Below are 10,932 nucleotides of genomic sequence, written 5' to 3'. Positions count from 1 at the left end.
TCTGAGGAACGTGTGTCTCCCTGAGGCACCGTATGCATTTGCTGTGGCCATCCGAAGCAGGCATGGCCTCCCGGCAAGATTCACACTTCTTAAAGCCGGGGGATGGCATTGTTAAAACTTAACTCTGAGTCCTTTATGTGCTAATAGCACACTTAACAGTCTATTAGTTGATGTTAAACAACCGTTGGCCTTTGAAGGCTGACAACAAACGCGGCGGGCCCGCCCAGAGGCGGCCGCTGCTGTTCTAAGATAGTCTTTAGGTTTTAAACAACTTTAACAGAGAGACTAACTATAATAACTATAGAACTGCTAACTATAACTGTTAAAACTATTAACACTAGAAAAAAATAAGGATTTATCTGTCTCGGGCGTTGGAGCCGGAGAAGATTCTGTCTGCAGCCGTTGGCGGTTGAGAAGGAACTGGCGGGGACCGGATCGCGCACGTGACCGTAAGCGCGCGAAGAGCCGACATGCATCGGCGCATGCGCGACCCGACGGAGACTGCTGAAGATTTTCCGAGCTGCGGCGCCGGGGCGAGCCCGACACCTACTGTGGAGCACCCACGGGGACCACTCAAAGAAGAAATTTATTTCCTCCAAAGCTCCATGAAAAATGCATAAAAAACCTGATAACTAGAACAGATAGAAATAGAAAATGTTAAAGATGAAAAGGAGATACTATATTTCTGTCACACTATTGTAGTTTTACTCTTTCCTAGTAATGGAAGGTCTGGAGATGAGGTTTTTCTTTTATTAGAGTATCCATTTCAGTATCAGTGGTGGTGATGACAGTGAGTCAAAGACATGCCTCCAGTGTTTCATTTCCCATTTGGTTTCAGATTTCACTTGTTTCATCACAGAAAATGTACTTTTCACATATAGTCAATGTTTGGTAGTATTTACATATCTTGAATGCACAGTCTCTTAGCTTGGGGCAACCCTTGCAGATCAACTTCCAGAAACTATCCTGATCTTCATTTATTTGTTAGCAACAGTGGTTCAAATTGCAGTTCACAGAATTCAAGCTGAAGCTCTGGTGACTGTGCTAATGACAACACCATTCATGACAGTTATCTGTAATATCTTGCCACATAATAGCATGAGGTTATGTGGTGGCTATTTGCCATCATAACAAAAAAGGTAGACTGTATTTTTCCTCTAGCCCAGCATGGAGTTCCACTATTTGGGGTGATTGTTGTACTTAAAGCATAATGGATTAGGCACCGAGGAAGAGGGGGCTTCTGGAAGGAGGATTTCCTTCTGGAAGGCCTCTATGGGCTGCACATCCGCACATGTATTTTGGAGTCTGGAAGAGCTTCTTCTAGACTCCAAATCACGTGCCCATATGCTAATGAGGCACAGAAAATTTACATCTGCACTTCATTAGCATCTTCCAGACGGCTCACTACCATGCCATTTCCGGAAGAAACAGCACATGTAGATGTAGCCACAATGAATAGTGGCAGTTTCTTGAAAAAAGCTTCAGTGTGTCCAGCTAGCTGGAAAACATTCTGTTGCCTGCCTTGTAAGCTCTGGTTCAGCACATTCAAGTGAACTGTCAGACTGACTACTGGGGTGCGAAGAAAATCATCTTGTGTTGCTCATTCTGAAGAAATGAAAAGAACAAAGAAATTCTGAAGTCTTCCCAACACTTAACCACCTGATATCTGAGTGTAGTGGTAGGTCACTACATTGCGCTTTCAGTCCTTCAAGGAGAGATATAGGTGTCTGAGATTTGTTGCCTCCCCTAAGCTCACTATGTTGACAACACTGTGCATGATACTCATCTGTAATAACCTGCCACATAATGCTTCTTGATGAGTATTGCAGTGTAGTGTGATACAATGCACTCCATTTTTCTCCAGCAAACCAGTTAACCCCTTTACTGCCAGTCATGGTTCTTAAACTGTCAGTTACAATTCGGGAACATTTTTAAATTCACCATATTCACTGACAGCAGAATCAAGAGCTGGATAAATATCTGAACCTTTTGACTTGTCATCCAAGGGCTGCATCTTTATCAGTTCTTATTGTACCACAGCATTCTCATCTACAGTGTTTGTGAATATGAGCATTCGGCTTATGCCACAGATGTCTGCACTTTCATCCAAAGCCAATGAAAAGTATTTACACTGCTTCATTATACCTTTGGGTGTGAAAGAAAGTTTCATTAAGTTTTAAGAAAGCTCAATAAGTTTCTCTCTTCTTGCAACCATTTGATGAGACAATGACACACTTTCAAATTTTCTGTCCATTTTACCTTCTCCAAATGCTTGTGCCACCTTCACTGCACATTTCCTTATCAATTCTGCAGCTCTAAATAACTTGTTCTTTTTCATAAGCATCAGAGTGACTTCACACAATGGAGTAAGGCTTGCCTTTTGAGGCTTCCCACACTTAAATAGCACATCCCTTTGCTTCTGATGTTGGCTTTTCAGGTCCATCAAAATATCAGTTTGTGATTTTCCTATATACTGGGACATACTGTTTTGTGAATTGTCTCCTAATGCCACCTAATATATTTTTTCAGCTCAGCAACAGTTTACAGGCGTGTGAGACATATTAGCTTTCCTTTATTTTCAAGGAATAGAAATTCTTTCCATTTCATGTTAAACACACAGTTCACCTGAAAAATCTGTATGTTACAAACTGAAAATCACTGAGTGCACTGTAACCATGCATCAGTTACCAGCATGGGTGGCTCATGACTAGGGCAAAGAAAGGCTCTGCCTTCCCAGACAGAAGCCAAAGAAGCGCAGGGGAATGCTAGGTTGATGCTGGCCTCTCCCTTCCCCGCCTGCTTTTTCACCTTGTGTTGCTGTGGAACATGTTTAGTATGCCACTAATCTGGAGTTATAAATTGTCCCCAAAACGGAAATGACTGTGTGTGCTCCATTCCAAACGGCTAAATGTAGTGCCTTGCATGTTGAATACTAACAGAGAGTAAGCCGTGCTAGTCTATACACTATCAGTCAAGTAGCACTTTAAAGACTAGCAAAATAGTTTATTAGGTGGATAGTGTATAGACTAGCACAGCTTACTCTCTGTTAATGTTTAGTATGGTTCAGGCAGGTTCTAGGGTGGCTGGGAAGGCAAAGAAGCAGAGCACCTCCTGGCTTGCCCCGGAACCCGTATGAAACATATGCAAGGCTCGAATTACAGTTCCCACCTGGCAGCCCAGCTGCCCATGGAGGGTCCCGCAAGGCCACATCATGCCCCTACCAAAGCCCACATTGTTACAGCAACCACAAAAAATGATTGATCCGTGGGCCACACGTGGCCCTGAAGGCTTGTAGCTAGACCACCCTGATCTAAAGAGACTTCACAGACAGAGAATTCAAGACTACTATTTACACTTATTTGGTAGTAACGAATTCTGTTCAAGCTTCTGGGAGAAGTGGCTATAGGCTGAAACATCACATCTGTCCCTGGTAACTTAGGAAAAGAAGCCCTCTACAACAATCTCAAGCCCCAGCGAGCCCACGGGAAGGAAAACATTTCCTTCTACAGAGAAAATTTATATAATTACTAAACCAATAGTATTAATTCATGGAGGAAAAGCTTTATAAATAATTTATTAATAACATAACCTTAAGAAAATTGTATTTTTAATACTTTAACTTAAGTGACGTGTGAAAAAAAATAAAATTTTCCTGTAGAAACAAAACATAAAAGAAAGAGCATTTTGGTTATTTCTTTCACTGATTATATAACTTATGAAACAAAACATGATAGTTACTGAAAGTTAATCCATTTATCTAAATGAAATTCTTGATCTCACTAAACACAAAGTCCACATAAGAAAACATTCGTAAAAAGGGACTGATTCTGCAACTAGAGCCAAGAGAGAGATCTTTGCACGTGACCGGGACTGTACTGATTTCAGCTTGACGCCACATGGGTCAAAGGGCCTTCACATGTGGATTTGCTTACAGAACTAGGTCCAAATCTGACAAATTATTAGCAATCCCATGGAAATGACAGGCTGAATGGCTGAACCTTAAAAGTAGTCCTTCCATATGACATATGCTGCAGCCAAATATGGAGAAGGAAACCTCTCCTGGCAATTGTGAGTTCTGAGCTCTTCTGGGAATAAGAGACACTTTTATTTTTTAAGATTCATGTCAGTCTTTTTCAGGAGAAACAAAAAGTATTTAAAGTTAAGCAGGGGGAGGAAAAAGTACCATGTAGTCTCGTACAAAACTATGTTTCCTCTTCTTCCTCATCTTCTGAAACATCAATATGTTTATAGAATTTCCAGGCTTTTAAATTGCAGTTTTTGAGCATTGCTCCTAGCTGCTTCCCAGGTCCAACTTCATATGTATAAGGAAACTCTACTCCTTGTTTTCTTTCATATATAGCATGCATAGTTTGTTCCCACTTAACAGGTGAAACAAGCTGCTTTACTAATAAATGCTGAATACGTTTTGAATGCATATATTTTTTACCATCGACGTTTGAATAGACACTGATGAATGGTTTCTGAATCTCAACCGATTTTAGAACTTCAGCCAAAGGCTGTGTTGCTTGTTCCATAAGTCTTGTGTGAAAAGCACCACTGACTGGAAGCATTTTTGTTCGCTTAAAATGATATTTTCGGGAATTCTCCTGCAAGAACTCCAAAGCCTGGGAAAAACAAACAAACAAAAGGCCACAGATTTAGTCACTTTACTTTACACAACTTAGGGCAACATGACATTACCCTGATCTGTTTGTCTTTTACAAACCACATACTAAATTCATTCTCAACTAAGGACCTAAATCATACAGTTCAGAGAAAAAGTACAATGGGATAAGGACTGCAGAAACCCAAACCGTAACCTTTGTTCTGACAAGTTTCCATTGGTCAAAATTGGGCCAATATTGTTAGGCTTCCTTTAAGCCTAAAGGATGGCAAACACTTAGAATAATGTATTTAGATATTTATTTTGAAGTAATACCTGCAAATGTCCAGCAATGACTCGGCTATCTGGAAACAGGTAATTTGAAACTTCACAAACAGGATTTTCTATACCCAATGATTTGCAGTGTTCACGAGCTTCCAAGCAGGCAAAATTGTAATTTGACTCATGATGACCAATAACTGATAGCATCCCACTTGGAACAGCTTCTGATGCCTTTTGCATAGCTTCTGCACGTACTTTCACTGCATACAAGGCTAGACATAGAACAAAAATTCCAAATAAGCTTAAACCTCAATGAAAAATAGTTACTTTCACTCTATTATGTTGCAGACTATTATTCTCAACCTTTCACAAAAAACCCACACACATTAAAACTAATTGTATATACCCCTTATATATACACCTCTTTCCTTTCCAGAAGTCCAACAATGAATGTTTCACCATATTTAATTCAAAATAATGATAGATATATTTACACTTCTCACAATGTTTGGAGTCAGTAGTTTTATGTTCTCCTAAAATGAGTAGTTCAGCATTTCTGAATTTGCTGGAAGCAAGTTTAAGGCAAAACTGAAAATATATAACACCGTATGTATAAAAATTTCATTTTTCAAAAGTGATCAGTTTTTAAAAGACCTAGAAATTTTGTCTTAAAGTTCAATGTCTTAACAGTCTGTCACATTGTGAATCAGTTTATGTATGCTACAAAGTAACTCTAACCTAGCTCTAAATGAAGGGACCAACTCTGTTCTTACAATTTTATTCCAAATGTGAAAAAAATTTCATCTACATTCACTAAGCTACAGGATTGAGGGCTTAAAATAAGTTTATTTTATTACTATGTGTTTATAATATACAATGTTTTTAACTGAAATTTGAAATATGTAGTATGTCACTTTGTCAGAAACTGAATTTAGAAAGTTATATTAGAAGGAAAGGAAATGAAGTAGCAAGGAATAGCTGTCACAGAGGGCTGTTTTGAAAGAGCAGTATATACATAGAGGGGAAACCACTCTGAAAGGCAATTCCAAATGTATTAGAAAGAGTCTGTTAATTACCTTCTGTATAATCCAAGGCTCCAGCAAACACCAGGGCTGCAAACTCTCCAACACTGAAGCCAGCGGCTGCAACACAGTTCTCAATTACCTGAAATAATAAAATATACAAACCAACAACTTAGCTTATGTCAAGATGTCCTGAGAAAAACCAAAGTCCAGCATTTCAGAAATAACTGTGTTTATTTTTGATGCCCAACCATAAGAAACTTAGGCCTGATTTTCCAAGATGTTAAGCACAGGCAGTTCCCACAGACATCAACTGGACCTGAGGTTACTTAGCACTAGTAGCAGGCACATCATGTTTTGAGATGGATGCTAAAAAACAGAGATGTCTAAAATAAAGCATTTCTTTGGAAGATGTGGGCTTACACAGGGAGGGTACACTCACACTGACACAAAAGACCTGGACAAATGTCCCACCAAGGGGTCCTCACCAATGCCCAAATTACTCTTTAAGCGCTTCAAGGCACAGCATCATCTGTGCTCTACCCAGCACCTCCAAATTTCACAGTGCCTAGCTAGCTAGCTGTCTATTTTGTGTGTTGGCAGGGGCAGCCTTATATTGCAGTTTTAAGAAGATAAGGCACCACTAGAGCCCTAGCACCCTTAGGCACCTGCCCACTATACTTAGCTAGAAATCCAGCATTAATCCTTGGGGACCCAGCAGTCCTGCATGCAGACCCTGGACATGGATACTCCTGCACAGAGAGGGCACCAGGACTAGTTACAGTAAACCCCCAATATATGTGATTTTGGCTTGCGCTTAACTTGCGTTAACACAAGTTGGGCACAAGTCAAAATACTGGAGTTCCCGGGGCTGATGGGGAGTACAGCTCCTCCACCAGCTCCCCACTCCAGTTCCCTACTTTCCCAGCTGGGGGAAACCAGGGGGAAGCCCCTCTGTGGCAGCTGTCTGCCCGCCCAGCTCCGGAGCCAGGGGACAGACCACTTTGCCACCCAGGCTTCTCCCCAGCTGGAGGAAGTTGGGAAAAAGCCAGGCCTGGCTCCCCACCATTGGCATGAGCCAGGAAACTGACCAGCCCTGGAGCACTGGTCAGTTTCCCAGCTCCTACAAGCCCAGGGGAGCCAGGCTGCCACCTAGTTCCCAGCTCCCCAGACTTGCCCAAAATGTGAGGTAACCCAGCAGGTGCAATAGCGCGAACCTCGCGTAACTCCGGGCTCCGCTGTACTCACTAGCGATCGGGCTGCGGAGGGGAGGGGCCCGGGGCCGGGCACTTCCCTCCCCACCCCAACCACTCACACTGGGCTGCTGGTGGTTGAGCTTCTCCACGGCGGCCAGGGAAGCGACGAAGACGGCCGGCTGGCAGTGCAGGGTGCGGTCCAGCTCGGCCTGCGGCCCCCGCAGGCACAGCGAGAGCAGGTCGTAGCCCAGCACCTCCTCGGCCACGCGGAACATGTCCCGCACGTTGGGGTAGCGCAGCAGCCCCCGGCCCATCCCCACGAACTGGCTGCCCTGGCCGGGGAAGAGCAGCACCGTGCCGTCCTGCGGGGGCCGCCGCCGCGCTGCCGCCGCCTCCTCCTCCTCCTCCCCCTCCCCCCCCACCGAGCTCTGCAGCAGCTCGCTCAGTCTCGCGGCGCGGCCCCCGCCGGGCCACGAGCTGCTCAGGCGCCCGGAGACTCCGGGGAGGACGGCGGCGGCGCGCGCCCAGCGGCCTCCTAGCAGCCGCCCCCACCCGGCGGCCCAACTGCCCATAGGGGGTCCCGCGAGGCCGCGTCGAGCCCCCACCGAAGCCCACGTTGTTACGGCAACCGGACTCTGCAGCGCCACTCGGCTCACACGGCCCCCCCAGTGAAGTCACCAGCGCGCGCTGAGGCCGATGGAAAAAGGCTTCCCCGCGCCGGGAAACAGGACGCGAGAGGAAGGTTCCGCCGACTAAAATGTTCTCCCCCCACCCCCAATGCACGTATCTATCAGGTTCGGAGACCCCCCAAGCAAGCACCGTGAACATGCCACCCTCCCCCCGCCGCACCCTCCCTTAACCACATCAGGGCCTGGCTTACACTCAGGCCCTACGCCCTTACCAAGCCTGCCCGCCCCACTCGCAGTCACTTACATCCTGTGCTCCAAGAAGTGTGTGTGTGGGGGGTGACATGGGCTTTCCCCCCACTAGACAATAAATATCACATCAATGAAGCTGAGGGGTGCAGTACCAGCACTCCTTCACCGAAGTCCTGCTCCCAGATTATGGCAGCCTTCTTCACTTTTTTCAGATCGTTTTAAGCACTGCTTACCTACAACACACCAGGGGCTTCCCCCACACAGGAAAGAGTGGCGGCCCTCTCCTTTCCTCTCTTAAACTGTTCCTGCCGTAAATTATTTATTGGGGGCAAGCTGTTTACTAAATGACTGCATAATTTTATGGCATGATTTAGTAAAATTCACTCAGGCTTCAGGGCAGGATGCATCACAGACAGACATGTTGCCCCCAATAAATAATTTACAGCAGGAACAGTTTATAAAGGGATTTGCACTGGGGGGCCCAAAACTGGACACAGTATTCCAAATGTGGCCTCACCAGTGCCAAATAGAGGGAAACGACCCCTTCTCTAGATCTGCTCAAAATGCTCCTCCTAATGCATCCTAATATGCCGTTAGCTTTCTTGGCTACAAGGGCACACTGATTACTCATATCCAGCCTTTCATCCACCATAACCCCTAGGTCCCTTTCCATCGTACTGCTACTGAGCCAGTCGGTCCCCAGCCTATAACAATGCTTGGGATTCTTCCGCCCCAGGTGCAGGACTCTGAACTAATACTATTACTTTTTCATGTCTGCTTGGATACAGTGATGGAAGTAAGTAGGCTCCCCTTCAGATCAGCCAGCCAGTCTCTCTCAATTCCTTCCCTTTATTGATAAACAGGAGTGTAAGGAAACTACTTGCAGGTTGCCAAAATCACTTAAAATAGTGTTGGCTTGTTGGCTGTTTTTGATTGGTTCCCAGCAAGTGTTTGGGTGAGCAAGTAAAGTCAAGCAGGACAGAGGAGTGAGCCAGGCAGGAGAGAGAGAGAGTTCATGGGTGCACAGACATGAAAAAGTAATAGTATTAGTTCAGAGTCCTGCACCTGGGGCGGAAGAATCCCAAGTATTGTTATAGGCTGGGGACCGACTGGCTCAGTAGCAGACAGAGACCCAGCACCCAAGTGGGTACGGGGGTCATGGGCCGCGGGCCAGGGCACAGTACTAACAGCCTTCCCCTCCCTCTCTCCCCGCTTTCCGCGGTCGCATCATCCGAGGCCCCAGGCAGCCAGGCACCCTCTGTAGTCCCCAAGAGCCCACTGGAGGTCAGGCATCGCCATTGCCTGTGGACACTGCTGAGGCCAGGACAGGCGTGCCACCACTGGACCCAGGGGATGGCCCCCATGGATCCCCAGCTCCAGGCAGCTCTCCAGCAGGAGGCGGAGGTGGCCGAGGAGAGGCTGTGGTTTGACAGGGAGGAGTCCACCTGGTGCTGGGCAGCACAGCAAGAGTTCATGGGGGTCTTCCAGGACTTAGCTGAGTTGTTCTGGGAGGCTGTGGCCCAGCTCCTGGCCCCTGCTTCCCCACCTTCTTGCTGCACCACCCAGTGCCCACCCTGCCACCTCACTTGCCTCGCCTGCTGCCCCGCCTGCCTCACCTGCTGCCCCACCAAGAATGGAGCCCACTGGGGCTGAAGACTGGCCAGTGGAGGCATCCCAGCCCCACCTGCCGGTCCTCCCGGCTCCCAGCCTGCCACGCCAGGGATTGCAGACAAGGGGAGGCCCATGACCTGAACCCACCGGGGGTTGCGCCCCTCTACCCCTTCCCTAGATGGATGGGCCGACAGCCAAGCTGTCTGCTGGCCCCCCATTTGTATATAGTTGTCCCCCCATTTGTATATTGATTCCAGCTTTTGTTGTGCACATACCACCAGACAGTTTTATCAGTATTCAATAATCCACAGTTTTATTTTTCAAGGAACCTGAGATTTGTGCTTGTTGGGGGGATAGTGTGCGGGTGGTGGGGGCAGTGTGCAGGAGGGCCGCCGGGGATGGCCAGGGAGGTGCTCAGGGGTCTTCCTGATCAAAATGGGCCCACAGGGCCTCGCAGACCCGTACCCTCCTCGTGGTGGGCCTGGCGACTGTGTGCGGCAGCTGGCTGGGGGAAGCCTGTGCCAGCATTGACTGCCCATCCCTGGATGAAGGCCTCCCCCTTGCTCTCGGCAATGTTGTGGAGTGTGCAGCACACGCCCACAACCTGGGGGATGTTCTGGAGGCCGAAGTCCAGGAGGGCGAGGAGGCACCGCCACTGGCCCTTCAGGCAGCCAAAGGTCCTCTCCACCACCTGGCAGGCGTGGTTCAGGCGACCGTTGAACTGCTCCTGGCTGGCAGTGAGTGGCCAGTGTATGGGGTTATGAGCCAGGGCTGGACAGGGTAGGCTGCATCTGCCACGAGGCAGAGGGGTATGGTGGTGTCCCCCAGAGGGATCTCCCTCTGCTGGATGTAGGCCCCCGCCTCCAGCTGGTGGCACAGTCCCAGGTTCTGAAAGATGCAGGTATTGTGTGTACAGCCCAGCCAGCCCACGTACACATCCTGGAAGTGGCCCCCACTGTCCACCATGGCCTGCAGGACCATAGACTGGTAGCTTCTCTGGTTTATGTATCTTCCCTCACTGTGGTCCAGGGTGTGGAGGGGGATGTGGGTCCTGGCTAGGGCCTCGAAGCAGTTCAGGAACCCCATGGCAGCAAATCTGGTGACAGCTGCATCCAGGTCCCCGACTTGGATGACCCTCTGGAGCAGCAAGGTATTGAGCGCATGGACCACCTGTGGGGAGGCGACATGAGTGCCCATGAGGGTGCGCAGGGTGCCCCAGGCCCCTACCCCAAGGCCTCCCTCCTGGGCGCCCCTCCCGAGCAGCCCCCCATGTCCCCCCATCCAGCCCCTCTCTCCCAGGTCACCCCTCCCTCCACAGCCCCACACCTGGGCCCCCCACC

General features: G+C 47.9%; 1 protein-coding gene across 1 annotated transcript; it reads right to left on the bottom strand.

Moving 5' to 3' along the window:
- Positions 1 to 3,547: 3,547 nt before the first annotated feature.
- Positions 3,548 to 7,700, bottom strand: MCAT (malonyl-CoA-acyl carrier protein transacylase). Its single transcript, XM_074983710.1, has 4 exons — positions 7,223 to 7,700; positions 5,962 to 6,049; positions 4,940 to 5,157; positions 3,548 to 4,625 (listed from the first exon to the last, which is right to left on the bottom strand). Exons 1-4 carry the CDS (start codon positions 7,673 to 7,675, stop codon positions 4,203 to 4,205), a joined length of 1,182 nt encoding a protein of 393 aa, XP_074839811.1. The 5' UTR covers positions 7,676 to 7,700; the 3' UTR covers positions 3,548 to 4,202.
- Between the last annotated feature and the right edge of the window lie 3,232 nt (positions 7,701 to 10,932).

The sequence above is a fragment of the Carettochelys insculpta genome, chromosome 1 (genome assembly GCF_033958435.1).
Source record: "Carettochelys insculpta isolate YL-2023 chromosome 1, ASM3395843v1, whole genome shotgun sequence".
Classification (NCBI taxonomy): Eukaryota; Metazoa; Chordata; order Testudines; family Carettochelyidae; genus Carettochelys; species Carettochelys insculpta.
The sequence above is the reverse complement of the archived record's forward strand: the minus strand, read 5'-3'. Positions and strand labels throughout refer to the sequence as shown.

Bases quoted from the DNA above. Each gene is read 5' to 3' on its own strand.
- MCAT (XM_074983710.1), bottom strand. From the start codon at position 7,675: ATGGGCAGTTGGGCCGCCGGGTGGGGGCGGCTGCTAGGAGGCCGCTGG. The intron at 6,050-7,222 runs GTGAGTGGTTGG...TTATTATTTCAG, and splicing joins TCAACCACCAGCAGCCCAGT to GTAATTGAGAACTGTGTTGC. The intron at 5,158-5,961 runs GTAATTAACAGA...TTCTATGTCTAG, and splicing joins AGCCTTGGATTATACAGAAG to CCTTGTATGCAGTGAAAGTA.